General features: G+C 42.2%; 1 protein-coding gene across 4 annotated transcripts in view; it reads right to left on the bottom strand.

The window, feature by feature from the left end:
- The window catches only part of AOPEP (aminopeptidase O (putative)), a 299,762-nt gene that overhangs the window by 21,355 nt on the left and 257,394 nt on the right, over window positions 1-21,013 (bottom strand). For all 4 annotated transcript variants that reach the window (XR_013967745.1, XR_013967746.1, XR_013967747.1 and 1 more), the window contains exon 13: window positions 1,470-1,586. Coding sequence is in view for 1 of the 4 variants with exons in the window: in XM_080819718.1 (XP_080675844.1) it covers window positions 1,470-1,586 (117 nt within the window). In the remaining 3 variants the exon portion in view is untranslated. The remainder of the gene's footprint in view (window positions 1-1,469; window positions 1,587-21,013) is intronic.

The following is a 21,013-nucleotide window of genomic DNA, read 5'->3' as shown; positions in this document are numbered from 1 at the left end:
CAAACTCCAGATAAAGCAGGCCAAATCAGCCCGCAGCTAGGAGTGCTGTGTATTCTTTAAAAGAGTTTTATTTAAAAGGAACAACAAGGGGGTAAAACAGGGTCTTGAGCCTCGCAGCTTCCAGGCACAGAGTGACAGGTGCCGGCGCCTGCTCTGATCCGCCTGCCCTCGCCTGTCCGCTGCCGGTCACAGGAGCCTGGCATTTCAGAAGAATTCAGCTCTGATTAAAACATAACCTCATGCCTATAAATAAAATGTCTTTTACACACTAATTAAAAATAACAGGCTGGCATTTGGAAACTCCCATAAACAAAAATATAAGAGTTGAAATAAAGAGCAACAGTAGACTGTTTGATCTAAGCTCAGGTGGGTAAAAAGCCACATGTGTCTTCTCTGAAGTTTTTCCATTAACTCCTGAATTTATGGGGCTTTAAAATGGGTAACAATGTTCACCTTACCTTTTAATTTAATAATGTCACAGTGAGCTTTTCCCAATTTACTCCATTTTAGTGACTGTGTAAGTTTTCATAGTTAACCCAACATACATGAAATATCATTTCGAAATTGCAATCCATAAGAAGAAATTATGAAATAATTTGCTTTTTTGTACACCATGTCTTCAATATCCAAGATGCCTTTCACACTCGCGGCACATCTCAACTCACGACAGCCACGGATCACACACTCAAGAGCCGCGTGTCCCCAACAGGCTGCCACTTGGCCCTGGACGGGTCTCAAACGTTCAGTCACTTCAACCGAACACAAACCAAACTTGCTTGCATTTTAGGAGTTTTATATAAAAGAGTTTTTCATGCTGTGACCGTGTGCTTGTTTTTCACTTCAAATGACTTAATACAGTAAGTATTTACTATTTTATGTATATAAAAACTCTTGGAATTCATCTTGGGATTCACACCACATTCTTCACAATAAGCTAAAAGATACTATGAACCACATCATATTGCTTTCCCACAAGCATCCAGTTTTGCTTTTCAAACCATGGCTGTTAGACTTAGTTCTCATCTCCTTTACACATGGCTCCTTTCCTGTCCTAACTGAATGCAACCAGGAAGTTCTGGCACGTCTGAGCCGAGTTTCCTTAATGTGCAGCAGGATGGCATGACCATGCACAGAATGACCCACCTGAGTCTGTAATTCAAAAACACTCTACCCTGTCTGCTCGTTCCTTTAGGAGACTTATGTCTGACTTTATGATTTAAGGAGTAAAAGGGAAAAAACTCAGGACCTCAAGAGAGCCTAGTGACAGCCAGGATCAGAGGCCCCCTCCCAGAGTGAGCACAACCAGGGAGCGGTTCACACTCTGCTCACTGAAGTAAGTACCTGCTCCGCATCAGCACAGATGCTGCTAAGGGAAAATAGCAGTTTCAACAGTCTGGGAGGCAATGGGACCCTCACTGGTCACCAGCAGCGGGGGCCACCGCCTAAACCCCAAGGGCCATCCTGGTTACCTCTGCGTCCTGTTGGGGGAGGTGGTACGTCTTCTCGAGGCTGTGCAGAGTTCGGGCAGTCAGAGACTTCTGCTCCAAGAGATGCTCCAGTAGCAAGACGAGCTGGTCTGGGAGGAGCTGAGGGCAAAAGCAAAAAGTCTGTGAAAAGACTAGAGACTTGACCTTGGTAAAACCTCAGAGCTTACACCATATCCCCAAAGACACTGCACTCTCGGGCCTGATTAAGCCCCATTCTCCATGGCTTTTCATGTCAGTTCTATATTTAGAGCAGATCAAAAGATCCAATGTTTATCTTTTTATTTTTAGGTTGTACAATGTGGTTTTTTTAAGGTGTGCAACATGATGACTGAATATACATATGTGCTGTGAAATGATAAAAACTGTACTTAACTTAATAAAACATTATCATGGTTCATTAGATTTCTTTCTTTATGGCATGTAAATGCCAAAAAATATCATTTCACGCAGATAAAGATTCAAGAAGCCATCTGATCTTAAGCGAATACATGGAAAAGAAGTAAGAAGCAGTTTTCAGATTTCCTGTACCACCTAAGCCTTGCAAATGTACACCAAGAAATAAAGGGCACATGATGAAACAAGAACCAGGTCTCACAATCCCTTCATTATAAAAATTTAAAGTTTACTATTCCATTAAAAAATTTGAAATGATTGTACAGGTGATTTTACACATGTGTATGTATAATCTCACACACACAGTGCACAAGGTCACTCTTCTTACTCCTGAGTTTTCATACAGTCAAAAAATGGTGTTTATCACTTAAAGGCAAAGAGAGGAAGATGTTTTCATAGGACATAAAAAACAACGAAGATTTATGAGCAAACAGTATTTGTGAAATCCAAGAACTTAAAATGTCTTATTCACTATGGAACTGGATCAGCCCCGACCACAGGGCAGTGCTCAAATAAATTATAAATGGAGGAAAAAACAAATTTAAGATACATTTTGTGGGAACTGTAGAAACTGAAAAATATTTATTCTGAAATCAAGGTTTTAAAATTATGACTCTGAATTCCATTATTCTCTACATTTAGCTTTTTCTCCATCCCTGCTTATGACCAGATAGTCCCTATCAGCTATCGATTTTACAGGTCTAGAAGTCAATCCTCCATCAACAGAACATTCACACCACCACCTGGACTTTAATCCCCACGTTGTCACTTCAAAAGAAAACTTAAAAATCACTGGCTTCCCAAACACACACGCACAAACACTTCCCAACACACATGGAGGAAAGCGGAGTAGAGAACATGCACAATATTCACCAGGCACTTTCACAGTGAAAGCATTTCTTGTACTTTCTCACAGTGCCCTCCTAAATGCTAATAAAACTGCTTTCCTAGAGACAAACATGGATGTACATCACTTGATTCCTGGGCATTTTTATTTTATAACATCACTTCATTCCCCTTAGAGTCAATGCTGTGGATCCTCTCTCGGGTTAACAGGGCTGAAACAAGGTGTCTTCAGCAGAAATAGAGGGTTACAACCAGCACTGACCCGTGAGGTACTATAGGAGGACTCAAAGAACAGCTAACACTTCATTTTCTTTCCACTGTAAGTCATGTGCCTTTAAGATGTTTGAAGATACCAAATTACTACATAACAACCAGTAACAGAAATGCCAGTTTTTCATTTTGTATAGTTTCCGACACATGAGGCTTTTATATTTTCAAAAATTTGCTGTTTATAAAATAGTCCAAATCCAGGGCTCTAGGAAGCCTCTAAGGAACCTCCTCACCGTCCACACCACAAACAATCTCCTCGGGCCCTGCCTGGAGCCCAGGCTCCCTCAACCCTCCTTCCCACCCACAGCATCCTGCGGCCTCCCTCTCCGGATCTTTCTTACATTCCAAGAGGGGCCTTTCTCTGGTGGAGGCTCATCCTTCAGCCCTGGCCTTAATATACCCCTCAGGTGCCCTTAGATCACTCCCCAACTGTCCTCCTGCACTTGAGCCCTCTTCACAGAGCCGACCTTTCTCCCCCATCACGGTCTCTCACACCTCACCACGGCCCTTTATAAAGTGTGTCCCAGTGGCCCCCAGCAGGTGGTGGCATGGCTTCTACCTCTGCAGGGGCTGTGGAGGGGAGAGCCCCAGAGGAGTCAAGAGGCCCATCCAGCCCTACACTGCGACGCCCTGACGGGCACTCTCAAAACTGCTGCCCAGCACTTCTGTAGTTAGCCAGCCCCAGGAGTAAGAGCTTACATCGAGGCCACTCTAGATATAGGAAGCTGGACTCTGGGTAAGGGTCCACCCGACAGAGCACAGAACCCCCATCAGCTGGGGGCGCGGGCCCTGCTGACTAACTAAACCCAGCAGGAACCGGCCCTGCCAACCTGCGGAGTTACAGGGAAGGAAAGCATCTCCCTATTACGTGTACGCACTTACAAAGAAGCCTATTGTTACAACTCAAGTTTGGGACTTGCTTTAAACTAGAGAGACCCAAGGAGGGAAGAAGCCCTTGAGTAAGCTGATTCACCTGGTCCTTAACGTACCCCAACTGGGTTTAACCAACAAACACAATTCCAGCTTAAAACCAAAGAATTACTAGCTTGTGAACCAATCAAGATGTCTGGATTCATACTTTAATATCCTCAAGTTTTCTTCTGAGCAGAAAGGTCACACAACCTCACAGAGAAACAAAACCAAAGGATCACTGAAGACCTTTGTCCTTCTCAAATTTTCCACGATGGAAAAATATTTAAAGCCAAGCCCCCTGCCTGAAGAGGGACAGCGGAGATGGATGGGAGGGGGTCAAACCCTTAGGGTTCTTGAACACGTTTCATTTACTCTAACGGGAGAGGCAGACAGCAAGCTGCACGCCCCCTGACCCCGGCAGCGCTGCTGGAGGGTCGGCCTGCCCTGCCTGTTTAGGGCAGGCAGAAGGCAACCAGGGCCCACACAGAGGCCTGAGACCATTTCTCTGGAAGGAATACCGGGAGTTCTGCTAGTCCTATGCTTCAGAGCAGGCTTGCAGAAATGCTTCTCTCTTAGTAAACAACCTGTAGCCATCTGGCTTCCAACTGCGACTTTTCCAATTTACCAGGAAAAATGCAGTTTCTAAACAATGAGGAAAGTAGAGAAAATCAGCGATCAAATGCCATTTTAGTACACAGACAATAAAACTGATTCAGTATCTTTCACTCACAAATAAGTAAACATTACATATTTTTTTACATGACATTACAGACCCTGAAAAAAGAGGATATGAAAGCAAAAATGTGGTAAGCAGCTCCCTTTAATACATTTCTCTTCATAAAATAAACATTTACTCCCTGTAAAGCCACCCTACAATGAAAAAGTACTATGTAATACACCAAAACGTTCACACAGCAGCAGGGAGAGAGCGTGCACCAGCGAACGTGCTCAAAATGCGGTCCTGGGCACCCCCCACCCCCGCGCCAGCAGCTGGCACCGAGGCGACGGGAAATGCGTGGGTCAGTCCACTCCCACCCACGTAGGAATCAAATTAAATTTCACATGACTTCTAGGCCAACTGTGTTTTAATGCAGCAGCACTGAGAGCTTCCGTCACACTGCGGGGTGATTAAGAAAAATAAAGTGCGCGTCTCAGAGCATTATCTCCTGAGAAAGCAGCTCTTCCGAACAGTATACGAGAACCTGCCTTTCTTCCTGAGGGTCTGATGGTGCTCGCGCCCGCAGTCTCACAGTGACAGGAATAGAAGGTCCCTTCCTTTGCACAGACAAGGACTTCATGATGGGGTGATTATTTTCCATAGGAAACCACATGGCATTTTATGAATTCATCTGCCTCAGAAACTTAGACAAAATAAGACAACGGGGTGCCAAAGCCATGTGTGTACTGTGTGCGTGAAAGAGAACTTCAAGGCACTGTAAAACTTACTTAAATACAAAATGTAAAATGCTAAAGGGGGTCAGTCAATACAAATGCTATTTGTTCAGGATTTAGAAGTCTGCACTCTTGCTTTGAAGAGGGAGGATTCCGGAGTCACGAATTACCCAGAAACGTACAAAGAACAAAGAAGTCTACCTGGTATTTTTCCCAGTCAACTGAAGAGCTGAGGAAAGCCACACAACTCTGAATGGTTTTTTAAAGAGTTTCCACACAGGTTCTTGGAAAGAAAATATGAATTTTCCAAACTCACCCTCCTAGTCTACAAGCAGCAGAAAGCAAACAAGCCCTGACTCTTCCAGGAGCCCCTCACCGCTGTCAGAGGGGCATCACTCACTCCCAGCTCCCAGAGGACCACCCACGCAACTGAGCCCCTCCACCATGTCTGCCATTAGCAGGACGCAGTACAGGACAGCTCGCCGCCTGGATCAGAAAATGTCACCAACACGTCCCACCACTGACCTTCCAAAGGCAGGAACCGATGCGAAGAACGCGGCGCCACCACTGCCTGCAGCCCCTCAGGAGGAGGCAGCCGCACACGGAGGAAGTCTCCCAGAGGCTCCCAGACAGGGAATGAGCCTGGGACTGAGGCAGCCACCGACTGACGGTGGCGTGAGTTCTATTATTACCCCATTATCACTCTGGATCTGTGCCTAAATGAAGCCTGCTTCCTCCCTGCTGCCATTTCCTTTTATCCTGGCTGGAGACTAAAAGCGGATCAATGGGGGCAATACATATGATGTCACTTCAATTTACAGCAACAGCCTCCCTCCTTCAGTCTGTCTGAAATACACAGAAAGATCAATTCTTCCCAAAAATGGTTAAAAAATGCTTAGGGAGCATTCTTCTTCCAGAAAAGCATTCTCTGCTATATTTGTCTATGTTACTACGGCAGGAACTGTTTACACTGAACAAAAACAGAAGAAATGGGGGAGGGAGAAAAATCTCAAATTCTCCTGTATGCTGGAGACTTGCTGGCTGAAATTCAACAGGAGCAGGGTCCAAACCAGAACTGAAGCAGCTGACCTTTCAAAGTCAGAGGCTTTTGGGCGTAGAGGCACAAGAGAGACAGCAGTTCTGTGCCCTTCGGATTAAAAAGGTAATCCCATAGATATAAAAAGTCTTTTCTAGAAAATTTCCCCAAAGTCGAATAAATTCCTTTCTGCTCTTCCCAGAAAACACACACCACACCATACAGTCTCAGGTGCTCCCCAGGCCACAGTGCGAGAACAGACAGTGCCCTTTCGTGTACTCTTCTCATTATGGGCAACAGGAACGGACTACAGGACACAAGGTCAAGCCTTAACAGATCATCTTTCAGACGGTGCTCTGACCCAAAATAAAACAAAATAAGTAAAAACCTCTAAGTTATATAAAGTTTTGTATCATGACTTTTGAAAATGGGATATAATCACAATATAATTTAAAATACTCCTCAAAACATAGGAATTCTCCTTCCTTACAACCCCAGAAGACACAAAAAATCCTAAGAGTATCAGAACCCTGATGAAGCTGACCTTCCAGACCCCAAACACCAGCCAGGACTATGGTCTTCACATTGATGTCAGAATATGATCTTCCATCATCTGTCATTTTCCTAATGATAAATGTTTTTAAATGACAAAAATTAATTACTTAATATGTACACAGAAAAATGTATGCCTAAGAGCTGTTGTCAACTAAGGTATCATGATATAACTAAAATATTCTTGGTTTAAACTCAGTAATTTGTATAGAGAAAAAATAATTGGTTTGAGTTGCTACTGGAAACAAACTAAAAGCAAAACTTACAAAAGAACAATCCCTACATGTTAACACAAAAACTTAATACACTTTAAAGAACTGCCAAATTTAAGAAAAGAAGCCCCAGGTCTTTTGTATTTTGGGGACACAAACTCCATTTACCAACAAATGAAAGTCGCCAAATAAAATAATTAAGAGTGAAAATAATTTCCTTCAAAATACAGAAAGCAATCAACAGACATACTTAGCCAGCACAGTCCTTTGTGATTTATCAAACATCTTTAAGGACTATGTCTGTAGTCAAATTTTAGTAGGAAAATTCAAGCAGAAGCAAATATTCATATAATTCATTTCACAGGGAAAAAAACCTGCAAAACATTTTGGGAAACAAAAATATAGTAAACACCCCTCACACACATTTCTCACCATCTTACCATACTACAGAAATAGCTCTCCCTCATTCTTTTTAATAGCTGCATAGTATTCCATTATGTGGTTCCATACCATGGCTATAATCTGACATACAAAACCAGTTGACAGTTTTCACAATAAAGGTATACAGACGCTGGACTTTAGGGGGCCATAAATTAGTATGCAACTAGAATTTTGAGTTAGAAAATATTACTAGTTATAAGTTAGGAACTCCAGCTCATAAGACATATACTCTTATTCAAGATTAATACATCAGGATTATAGACAATATTATTGTCTATAATACAATAATTAACATTGTCTATTAATACATCAGAATTATAGACAATACTATTTTTCTTTTTTCTTTTTTTTTTTTAAAGATTTTATTTATTTGACAGACAGAGATTACAAGTAGACAGAGAGGTAGGCAGAGAGAGAGAGAGGGAAGCAGGCTCCCTGCCGAGCAAAGAGCCCGATGTGGGACTTGATCCCAGGACTCTGAGATCATGACCTGAGCTGAAGGCAGCGGCCCAACCCACTGAGCCACCCAGGCGCCCTATTTTTCTTAAATCATGTCAAAAACACTTCCCAATAATTTACTTAATAAAGAGAAGATCTACTTCAATTGAAGAAATTCAATACTGCAATCTAATTTAAGCACTGAAATATAGACAATATTAGTAATTCTAAGATTTCTGTTAGAAAAAAACCTGCAAACCAAGAAAAGTTAGAAGTACTCTCTGATAACTTTCAAGCATTACAAATTCTTTAGAAAGTCTTAAACAAGCCTGACATTGAGCATGCCATTGTTGTCATGGCAGAGTGAATGGACTGATCACTTAGGAATTTATAGTTTTTTTCCCTTCATGAGTGATGATTTTCTTGAGAAGCATAAAATTCAGATCAGGAATTGTGTCCCGTTGGCCCCTTTGGCTATTGTTCTGGCAGGTTGCTGGGTAAGCGAAATAGACACGAAAATCCTAAGTACTCTGATAAATTTCTGGGAATTTCCAACATGAGTGTTTACAAAGATTTATTTTCCAAAACATATCACGATATAAACTATTAATGTACACATGGCCATAAAAGCTGACAAGAGGGTTGTATTTTATGTACTTTAAATAACAGGTTTTGTGTCAGCATATAGTTTGGTTAATACTTTTATAAAAGTTGGGGAAATTAAGTTAGCAGATGAAATTGTGACCCTTACATAACGTTAAGGGTCATGAAAACATGAAAATGATTGATGCGCCTGTCAGTTATATCAGAATCCTCTCTGCTGATGACGGTGTTGGTTTTAGCCTCTGTGGTGTCACTTTTGGAAGTACCACGACCAACCCGGGGCTCAAAAGTAGAAGACATGAGCTGCCTGGTCTTTTCCTTTTTCCTGCCTCCAGATATAAACTATTTTTCTTAAATCATGTCAAAAACATTTCCCAATAATTTACTTAATAAAGAGAAGATCTACTTTATGAAGAAATTCAATACTGCAATCTAATTTAAGCACTGAAATGTGTAAATGATTAAAGCACGTACTCTAACGAAGTGCTGATCAAGCACCTGGCAACTGGACGGGCTTCTGTGAAGAGGTCTAGTTAGTACCGGCAGAGTCCCTAGCACCAGTGTCACAAGAAACCTGTCAGCATCTCTCTAGTCTTAGAACAACAATACCTGAAAATAACACAGGTCTCAAAAGTTCAGATTTCCATGCTTCTCCATAAAGATGCTAACACCATCAGATAGAAGACATTAGTTCTGTGCACACAACACTCAAACATTACTATAAATCCTACATTTTCTGAATGCTTTGCATATATAAAGCATTGCATCAAACAGCTGCATCCTCAGATTTTTATGTTGTCACGTACAATATAAATGATCAAATATTTTCAGTTTTTTCCAAGAGGAAAAAAAAAAAAAACCCAGTAAACTGTAACTTCATTCAAATTCAGAATTTTCCTTTCTTTCTCTAACTTCCCATATTACCCCCCAAATATCAAAATCATAGTCTTTGTGGCATTATTACAAATTAAACACTTGAGTCAATAACTATATCAAGTTTAGATTCCCCTTTGTAATATCTGGGAGAATATATTTCATGTAGCCCTACGTCCCTGGTAAAGAGTGAGCTACAGAACATACACAAAACATGTTCATAAGCACAAATATATAACCCTTGGGAACATTTAGTCTAAAAACATACTTTTCCCTCTAAACAACTAGTGAACAAATGGGAAAAACACACAAAAAATGAAGCTCTTATTGAAAATACATTCTTCAATATCTTATGGACAAAAACAGGATCCTCTTAAGTGGAAACAAAGGACAGAGTTCAAACAAAACTGGAAAAAGTTTAAGGTAACTCCTTATAGCCTGTAACCCAACAGTGCCCACTTCTTGTGCCATCTACCCCTGGTCTGACATTCACATGTTTATCAAATTCAAACAAGGGAACTAATGTCCAATATAGCAGGCGTTGTAATACAGTAAGAATGACTGCAAGAATAGTTGGCAATCAACGATTTGCCAATTTAAATCTATTACAAGAAAACTTATAGCTACAAATGAAAATTCAAGCCAGAAGGGATTTTCACTTCTAAACTAAAACAAATCCAAAAACTATACACATTCGAATACATCAATTTAAAAAGTTTTATAAGCAAGCATTCTGTCCAATAACAGATGTGGTAGAGAGTTCTTATTTTAAAAGCTAATGGTGAGATAACTAAAATGCTTCTGCAATTGTAATCAACTGTATTTAATGAAATGATGGCTCTGTCATGTCTTTAAAGAACTAATAAAATTTTAAGTCAGGTTGTACCAGGAGCTGCAACAACCCATCCTGCTTTAAGTGCAAAAACTTGATAGTACCTCTAAGAGAGACATGCCCTTTGCTTTCCAGAGTCTCCTTATTAAAACTTGGTATTCAAGATTAAATTTTTTCAAATTATCAAAATTACCTGCTAAAAAGAAAGTAAGTCACAAAAGCATTTTAGACAATGGTACTAAAAAGACTGTAAGGTGGAAAAAGACCAGAAACAGGAGGAAGGAGAAACCAAGTCAATCACTGGCCTCGGCGTGGACACGGACTCAGGCACAGATGGACACACACACACTTGACGTGTTTTTAAATGCAAAACATAATTTATAAACAAATTTCATTCCTGGGTGTTTACTCTGGCCTAGAATGCTAACATTCCATCACTCCTGGTTCCCACCCTTTCTTCTTCACAGGGGCATAGTCAAAACAACAAGAATATCTTTGGGTTAGACTTTATTTTCTAATATTCTTTCTATATTTTCTACCAAATCCAAACCAAGCATGATTTTAGCCACATGTCTAAAATGTGTTGTGGTTTCTATCATAATGCTGACAAGGAGAAATACCCCTAAATACATGTATAGTCAACCACAACTAAGGAGGCATGGTGAGGGTAGGGCAGACGACGGTGAGGAGTCAAGCTGCATGAGTGACTGTGGGCAATAAAACAATAAAGTTGTGTTTACTTAGTAAATATACGTTGAGAGTGTGGTTCCACTGACTGTCCAACGGCTGAGGATTATTTCACAGAACTGAATATATATAAAGCACATGAGTCACATTTCACTCAAATTCTGTACACTTCTGGATTCGAGTCCAGAATCCGAGACGATTTATATCCAGGATTAACTCTGGAAAGTTTCATGAGGAACAAAGCAAAGGATTAACTTGGGAAGGGTCACTCTGACACTTAAAATAATTTGGATTATTGAAAAAGATGTGGATTTAAGAACTTCAGGAGAAAGAAAGGTAGAGAACAAGTTTCACGTACTTTCAAAAAATGTTTGCTCCATTTTCAACTTCTTCTCTCTCCTTTTTCTCAACACCAGCTCACCTGAAGGGAATGACAGCTCCTACTGGGCCAGCATTCTGTATGAAGAGAAGTGGCTGCCTTGTGGATTCACATCAGGTGAAAAGGCGAAACAGGTGAACGGAAAGAGAATAAAACCACACAGACATGTTCGAGGCCAGATATGCTTACTCCCAAATTGCGTGCTACGTACAAATGGTTGAGTAATTCACGAATTAATGTACTTCCCATAGTGACAGACTCTATCCCCAGCTAAACAAGTAAACTAAAATAGTAAGTTTTATAAAAATATTCTTTGGGAATGAAATGTCCACATTATTGCTAGAAGAGTTCATACATTATAATCTTATGTCTACTGTGAGCTCCAGCTGGGACTCACAGCCTGTAGCAGCCTGAAGCTGATACAGGAACAGGAAATCTGAAATGCGGCCTTGTTTGCTGCCATGGAAATATGTCCTCATCTGAATTCAAGTACTTGAAAGTCAATCCAACAGAAGTAAGTCTTCAAAGATGCAAACACATAGTTACTAACTACAGATCTAAAAATTTACGCATCTAAAATCCTAAAACTGCTAACTATGGATCTAAAATCCTGATAGGTCAGAGACCTACTAACACTTTTCTAAGAGGTGTAAGCACAAACATGACTAAACCCATGATGCGCTTTCTAGGAGCAATCTAAAATCTCAAGGATGTGCATGTTATTCCTAACAGATTCCTAAAGAAATTTCACAAAAATTGTAGTTAAGTTTTAGCAATTAATTTTTATATCTTCCTATATATATATGCTTATGTAAAAAATTAACAGCACAGAGCAACTTCTGAAAGTTACAAGAAATGTTAAGACGTTTCTAAGTTTTCTGTTTATTCAATTTTAATGGAGAATAGTCCACTGGAAAAAGCAAACTTTCCCTCCCTTTAGTATCCCGAATTTTCTGTGTAAATTAACTTGAAATTTATCTTTACAAAAAAAAAAAGAGAGAGAGAGAGTAATGAAACATAGTTTCCATCATACAGATCTTTAAATTTTTTAATTAAAACTAAAAAGTACTTTTAAAAATGGTGCTTTCCACCTTTTAACAAAATTTTTGCTACTTTGCTTTTACAATATATCAAAGTTAAAGCACACCTATTATAATCTATACATTCTATACCAAAGTGAACTTGATTTATTTAAAATAAATAAACTTGAAAAACCACTGATCATGGATTCCCCCCAAAATGAAAAATGGATACCCAGATTTTAAAATGACTGAAGGCACCTCACAGGTTGAGAACGAACATCACTGATTTCACAATGTAGGGTTTTGACTCATCTGGAAACCTTGTAAGTAATAGTTGAGACAAACGAACAGGCTACTCCATTCCCAGTAAGCCAAACAAACTTCTCTTTAGAGTCAAAGTTTAAAATGCAGCTTTTTCTTTTCTTTTCTTTTTTTTTTCCTTGCTTTGTCTGGGTTAGCTGTCGGCAGTAAGGCTACATTTCCATCCAAGAACGTTCTTGCTAGGTAGGAATTATGACCAACGACCAGAACCCCTCTAGTTCAGCACACACCCTTAGGAGAGCAGTTCCCTAGAGAGTTCTCTAAAGTTACTCTGTGCAACATTTCTAAAGGCGGCTCCAGCTAGAAGCAGTAATTTTTGTTGTTCTTTCCTGCTGGGTTTGTCCTTTAAACGAGCTTTCTTGTGCGCCATCAGAACCACTTGTTTACCTGGTCTTTTTTCCTTGACGACTTGGTCAATACAACACGACCAAAATTACAACATCGACGCCCAGGTCCTCGAACATACTCTGCAAGTTAAACTCTTTACAACAACTACAAAAGCGTGGAAACAAAGGCAACAGCCCGTCAGAAGCACCCTATAGTATTTCCGAAGGCAACGAGAGCCCGCATTCACATCAAATGGTATCACCACGGCAGTAGGAACGCAAACTCCACAGAATGGGCTGTTAGCTATGAGCAAATAAGGAAGGGCAGGATTATGAAGCAGAACGAATAACAGTGAACCAAACTTGGCTTTCCCTCCCGCTAAAGCTCATTTGGTGCAAATACTGAGGTTCAAAGGAAGAAAACGAGAAGGGGATTCGGTAGACAGAGAAGAAACCACTCTAATTCCCCTAACGAACACCAGCTGACGGCCCCGGGCCCCCGCAGCTGTCAGACGCAGAGGGCTGCGTGAGGCGGGTGGAGCCGTCTACCCGGAGGGGAAAACGTCTTACTTACTGAGGTTCCCATCAGGGCGCGGGCCGGAGCCTGGAGTCCGCCCGGCCCAGGCGCCGCGCCGGCTGATATCTCCCGAGGCCGCCCCGCGCGCCGCCTCCTCCTCCCCGGCCAATCCCCGGAGAGGCCGCCCGCCGCGCCCCGCCCCGCCCCGCCCCGCGTGGCCACTGGCGGCCGCGTTCCCAGCGCGCGGCGGCCCGGCCCGACCACACCCCTGGCCCCCACCCCGCCCCGCCAGTCAGCTCCCACCCGGTAATTACTCTAATTAGAAGTCTTAGTCTCAGCAGTTAAACAATGTAGGAACCAGTCCCAACACAGCCTGCAATTCAAGTGGCTTTGAGAACAAAGGCAATCACAGCTGTAGCAATTTTTCCTCTAATTTATAGAATGTGAAGACTTTCTCTCACTGCACGTTGTACTTAAAAAAAAAGAAAAGTTTAACCTCTGGTATACATGCCCTTTCACAAAGGATATCAGCATTTCTGTGGAAAAACACCAGCACACACCAGCTACATGTAACAAAGAAAAAAGAAAACCACCGTTTCAGAAAAAGAAAAAAAAATTTAAACTTTTAAGTTTGGTCCCTCCTGCAGAACGAATATTCCTGGATCACTTGGCGGAAAGATGCAAGATGAACAGAGATGTGGGAGGACTGTTTTCTTACAGTTTATAGACTATGTGAATAAAAGGGAAACACACTACTCGGGGCATCTTTCTAGTAACCAATCTGTGCAATTCTTAACTAGTATACGTGGACGTGGCTAATTGTTCACACTAACATCACCTGAATAGTTACCTGCCAGTCCAAGAAAGAAAACACCACATGCGAGCACTCAAGTTTCCTGGGTGCAAGAACGGCTTTAATGCCTAACGACTTGCGTCTTCACAGAAACAACCAGAATATTTCAATAGCACACAAGAGGCCAGTCTTTTTTCCAAGACTCTTACAGCAATCGCAGTCGATAAAGGTCACCAGAATAGATTTCAACAAAATCAAATTGCAACCACCACCACCCAGAATAGCTATTTCAAAGATTCGAGGAAATTTACTTCTCAGGAATAAGGCATTTCTTGAAGACAGATACACTTCAAAATAGAACCAGGAAGATAAATATGGTCCCAAACCCAAGGAACCCTCAGGAAGGGATGTGATCAGTCTGTTTTCCCTAGAAAATTATAATAGTCCACTCACAGCCCTTTTGGGTATGAAACTCTTTGTTCTAATTTTAAATGTACACTGGAATTTTCAGGATGAGTAAAATTATAACCATAAAATATGTGTTAGAAAAATAAAGCATCAAAAACAAAAAAGTCCTTTCTTACTTTATTGTCCAGTACTGGCTTGATCTTTAAAGCAATCTGCATCCATTTTAGAAGAATTACTCAACACTCAGAAGTTTATGTGAAAGAGTAAAAAAAAAGGGGGGGGCAATGAACTACTGAAGTACAGAAATAATAAAAACAACCATTACATAAATGTTGCACAAAACAGGTTACATGTCTTATACATCTCCTCCCCTTTCAGTATATTTTTCCACAAACAGATTTTAAGTTTTTCAAAATTTCAGTAGTATAGTGTTCAGTCCCACTCCGTGCATTTATTAGGATATGCTTGAAAATTTCTCCATTTTCAAATGAAGGAAATCTTAACTATTCACGTTATGAAAAATGAATTTAGTACCTTAGTTTGTTACAAATGCGATTTTTGTTTAGCAGCTGTTTGCCTTTCCAGATGTTAACAGGACAAATATCTGAACACAATTTAGTTTCCGCTCTAGTAACCACTTAAAAAGTCAATCTCTTAACAAGATAATCAACTAATTTCAAGTTAAAACAAGAAAATCAACTAATTTCAAGTTAAAACAAGTAGAGAAAGTAAGAAACAACTAAAACCAAATGGAAACACTTTCAAATGTTAATGTATCTAACTCTTTTAAAAGGTTAAAGCCCTGAAAATAAGAAGATATTCTTAAATGCTTAAATAAGAAGATGAGGTGCCTGAGACATAAAAATAGAGAAAGGACTTCCAAACACTTGTTCTGCAGATAAAATAAACAGAGTAAGCAATTGAGAACACAGGGAGAAACCTCCTCCAGAGAAAATACAGTATTTCCCCCAAACCTATCCTTCCAAAATTCCCCACTAAGTCAACATCTAAATCTTTAAATGGCTTTAAAGTTTTCTTGGCTAAATTAATCTCTTTGTGCACAAGACAGGACAGCTCCCTTTAAATATTAAGAACATTAATAAGTTTTATGCATGTTCTCAAATGTATAAAAACACAAAAATTCAGTGTAACTCTTAAAAAAGTTTCAGTATGAAAAATCCATGTTATGTTCCTTCAGATAATAAACAACAAATATTCTGCAATGACAATCAGACAAGAATAAAGAAATTTTTTAAAAAATACCAGAATGCCTTGTAAAAGTTAACATCTAACAGCCAAGCACCCATGCCGCTATCGGCCTCATCGCGGACACAAACTTATTTTAACATTTACTTTTAAAAGCAAAAAAGTCATTGACAATTAAGCTGTTGGTCAAACCTGCAATTTTGTTTTAAACTGAAAGGTAAACACCAGGAGCTAAGATAAAATACCACATAACGTCCTGAAAGTACCTCCATGTAAGAGCGAGTTCTCATCAGAGATTTCACTTCTTGTTGATTCCAATACTAGTTGCTCAAGCTACTATTGCAAGTACCATTTCCCCCTTTGGAAGTCAAATCAATAGCCCTACCCCCACGAAATCACTGTTAGGATTATTGCTTTTTGAAAGAAGCCGTATCTAGGGTCCCCCTTCCCCACCCTTTTCCTAAGCAGAGCGCAATCTCCCGCTGGCCCGCGCTACCGAGCCACTGGCGCGGCACTGTGTGCCCCACCTCTCTCCAAAGCAGGGGCGGCGACACCTTTCCAAGGCTTTTAAAAAGCAGATCCCCAAAGGCCACTATCAATTCCACGCGGCCCGCCGGGCGATGCCGCCCTAAATCTATCTGCACGTCTCGCTCCGTCCTCTCAACCAGCTTCACCTAAGTTTAAAGGCGGGGAGAACTACACTGACACCTGTCCCCGGAGCACTTTCGTCTCGGAAAAGCAAAGAATGACCTAATTAGAAGCACAAGGACAGTAGATTATGAAAGGCGGAGGCGGAGAACAAAATTAAAGTACGAAGCTCTTAGGATACGGCTATCGCGCAGCAACCAACGACGAGAACGACGCTCTCGGGCTCCAAAGCCGAGAGCCTGGGTGAATGCGCAGGATCCCTCCACAGGACTCCCACAAGCCCTACGCCCGGAGGGCAACGCGCACAGCGTCCACCAGCAAGGCGCAGGCAGTCCTCAAAGGGGAGACGAAAAACGAGAGGGATTCAGGGAATTCCATGTGTGCCCAAATGCTTGGCTCTAAAGGCGGGAGTACACCTAACGCAAGAAAGTTTCAACCAAATCAAGTCGTGTGGGCCCTGGGGCCCCACAGGCCGCGCTTCGTCCTCGTCGCCCCGTACCCTCAACCGACACCGGCCACCAACCCCCAGATAAAGGTCCGCTCGCGCGCCAGGGTCCCGGCGGCCTCACAGTCAGAGAGTGGGGCACGGGGCGCAGGGGTCTACCTGCAGAGGGAGCGGGCGGGGGGCGGGACGCCGGGGCTCCCACGGAGGAGGCGGGTCCTGGCCCCGCCCCTGCCCCGCCCCTCAGCCCCGCAGGTGTCCACAGGGCCGCCGCACACTCTGCACGCCGCGCCGCGCGGGGCCAGGGTCTTCCCTGGTGCGGGGGATAAGACTGCCTCTCTTTAAAAACAGCGCCCTTCCCTCCGAACACAAATAGGCAGTAGAGGGGCCTTCAGGCGAGTCACCTAGAACGCGGGTCTACTCACCTAGTAACCTTGGGCGGAAGCACCGCGACTTCCGTTCTCTCCGGCCCAAAGAACTCGATTCAACTCAAGGGTGCCAGGAAACCGTCGGCGCCCTTTCGGGCTAGGAACCGACTTTGGTCCTGGGCATGAATTTACAAGCGCCCACCCTCCTCCCGCATGCTCCCCAAAGACCAACTGTGCCGACACGGAGTGGGGCGCCAACTGAGACTGCTGAGCCTACTAAAGTAACCGCCAAGTGTCAACCAGTCTTCAAAGCAGCCCTCCATTCTCCCACCCTCCCTGATCTGCAGCGCCTTCCTCCCTTTGTGAGCGTCCCAGGGCCCGTTAGGCCTGCGTGGTGGCGAGGGCCTGGATTACAAACCCACGTTGTCCACGCCCACCGGGACAGGTGAGTTTTGCTAACGCACAACTCTGATTCTGGCCTTTTCTCCTCTCTGTTCTCTGACACAGTGAGTGACCTGTAAACTCCAGTGTGTGTCATCCAATACACTACGTGCCAGTCCCAATCCTCTCAGCCCTTCAAACTTATTTTTGCAGTCAAACTGGTAAGAATTGCTAATACCAGTCCCTTCACCGGGAATGCCCTCTGACTCTCCTAATCACTTTCCAGGGGCTACCTTTTTCAAGAATCCTTCCAGCAACACCTTGGGCTTTCTGGGTTTTGTCTTCTCATCCATCCCCACGCAGGCGGTCCCACGCTGCCATGCAACAGAACTAGCGGAGTTCTGTTATGCACACCCCGAGTGTCTGAGCTCCTAGAAGGCCGCACTGTCTTTTCTTTCAATCTCCCCACCCAGCACCGAGCACAGCCAATTTCGAACTGATGTCACCTGTCTTGTGGCAAGATCAAAGTTTCAATCTTGTGCCCATTAGCACTAATTTTAACAACTAAAATGATGAAAATTTGTTAAAATAGGATCAACTTTAAAAGAGAAATTCAAAGATAATACACTTTTTTTTTTTTAAAGCCTCATACCATTAATTTCACAGGCAAAGAAAGCCATTACAGGTAAATGTCATATCTACTTCAGGGACATTTTCTACTCGGAAGCTGTTGACAGCTTAACCACTGCTGCTCCGCTTTATGCAAATGCAGGTGGTGCTTTTCTCCCAGAGGAACTGCACACATTTGTGATCTCAGCTGACTTTGTCGTGGCTTTGCAGACATGGGCACACACCACCCAGAGCCTTAAAAGAGATGGCTGGGGAAAGGGGGTGCAGAAAAGTCGAGCCATTTAAGACACAAGAAAAGCACACGGTTCTTAAAAACTACGTAAAATTTTACAGATGTGAGTACCAAAAAGGATGTTTAGAGTGTCAAAAATAGAGTATCATTTTTATTAGAGGTTTTCCCATGAGGTTAGATGTTAATAACAAAGCACAAAAAATTCACAAGACAAAAAATAATTCAATTATTCTTAAGTCAATAAAACTATAATTGGATCATTCTTTTGAATAGAGAAATGCCATTTTCCCCCAAACTAAAATTAAAATATTTGTATGTCAGACTTAAAATTTCTCTTTATTCAGTAGTTGACATTAGATATTAACAGTAAAATAGAAACCCATTTAAGCTAAAAATACAGATGACCTTTTCTACTGTTGTACATGTACATACATACATAATTTTTCCAGGTAGTAGTTGTAAGAAACCTTGGTAAGAAGCTATGAAAATCCATTTTTTTTAAGATTTATTTATTTGAGAGAAAAAGAGAAAGAGAGAGCACACGTGCATGGGGGTAGGGGCAGAGGGAGAGAATCCTGAAGCAGATTCCCCACTGAGCTCAGAGCCCCAGGACCCTGAGATCATGACCTGAGCCAAAATTAACAGCTGGATGCCTGACTGACTGAGCCACCCAGGCGCCCCTAAAACCTACTTCTAATACCACCCAGCCTGTATCTGTCTATTGTCCAACCCTAAGAACTCCCAATTCACTAACCTTTACACTATCAACACTCTCTATTGTTGGAAGCAGGATAATGGCCACGTCCTAATCCCTGGAACTTGTGAGTACTTTAGATTAGGTGGCAAAAGAGAATTAAGGTTGTTAATCAGATGACTTAGAAATGGAATGATCCTGGATAATCCAAGCGAGCCCAAGGTAATCACAAAGTCCTTAGCAGTGAAGAAAGCAAGCAGGGAAGAGAGAACCAGAAAGATAGCAGTATGAGAAGGAGCGGCTCTGGCCTTGCCCATTTTGAAGGTGGAGGTAGGGACCATGAGCCAAGGATTGCAGGGGCCTCTGGAAGCTGGAGGAGGTGAGGAAGCAGATACTCCCACAGAGCCTCCAGAAAGGAAGAGAGGCCTGCTGGCACCCTGAGGTTAGCCCAGAGAGACTGATTTTGGACATCTCATCTCCAGATACTGTAGATAATAAATCCGTGTTGTTTTCAGTCCCAGAATTCCTGGTTATCTGTTATACCAGCAATAGAAAACCAATACATCTCGGTTCCAAGTTCCCCTCATAATCAATGTCACTGTTGCTCAAAATAAAAACATCCTTTAAAAGCTCTCAGCTACACCTACACTCTGATCTGTTTCCTCTTAAGAGGGGAGAACTTCTTCCAGGTCCCTCCCCTCATCCCCAAGCACACAGCTTCACAGGGAATTTCAGGTTGGAGTCTAGGGTCTGAGAAGTTTGCTGGGGTTGGTAGGCTGAGCGGAGAAGAAAACTAGAGAGGAGGTCTAAAAGCCCTTTCGGGGGGCACCTGGGTGGCTCAGTGGGTTAAGCCTCTGCCTTTGGCTGAGGTCACGATCTCAGGGTCCTGGGATTGAGTGCCACATCAGGCTCTCTGCTCAGCAGGGAGGGTGCTTCCTCCTCTCTCTCTGCCTGCCTCTCTGCCTACTTGTGATCTCTGTCAAATAAACAAATAAAAAAATCTTAAAAAAAAAATAAAAATAAAAATAAAAGCCCTTTCGGGTCTGGTTCCTAACCGCTTTGCTGCTTTTATGGTACCACGGAGGCCAAGGCAGAGCATGTCAATGAAACAAAGGACAAACATGAAACAAAACGCCATGGGCAACCACGTCTTGATCAAATCTAAGAGTGATTTAAGTTAATAAGTAACATAACCCCACCACCTTTTTCATGGCTTTAATTATTACAGCCAGTAAAAAATATTCAGGCCATCCCTGTTTAGTGATGTTTTATTTACCCCTAAAGGCTAAAGTCTTCATTAAAAGCAGAAGAGTTGTGTTCAATTCAACACATATGGTGAGATCACAGCCCAGTTTATTGTAGTTTTTTGAAGCATCACCTTCCCCCCCATCCCAACATATACACACAAATGAGGACTCTGGATACACACAGCACTGCAATTACAATTGGGCCCTATCAGGTTTTAGGTGACTACATAATTGATTTAAAACACAAACTAATTTTTGAATAGTTCCCCGCATTTTCTATTTTTCTAGCACAAAACAATCTTTTCCTGGGGCCATTTCCTCCACTGTTCAAAGGGCACAATTCTGCTGTTGAAGGGGTCTTCCTTTGCCCCCCGATGTTTTACTCGGGTGTGCTAAAGCTGGCCAAGTTCCTGAAGAGCATGGGG

This window comes from Martes martes (genome assembly GCF_963455335.1).
Source record: "Martes martes genome assembly, chromosome: 12".
In the NCBI taxonomy this organism is placed as follows: domain Eukaryota; kingdom Metazoa; phylum Chordata; class Mammalia; order Carnivora; family Mustelidae; genus Martes; species Martes martes.
This window is presented reverse-complemented; position numbering and strand designations above follow the sequence as displayed.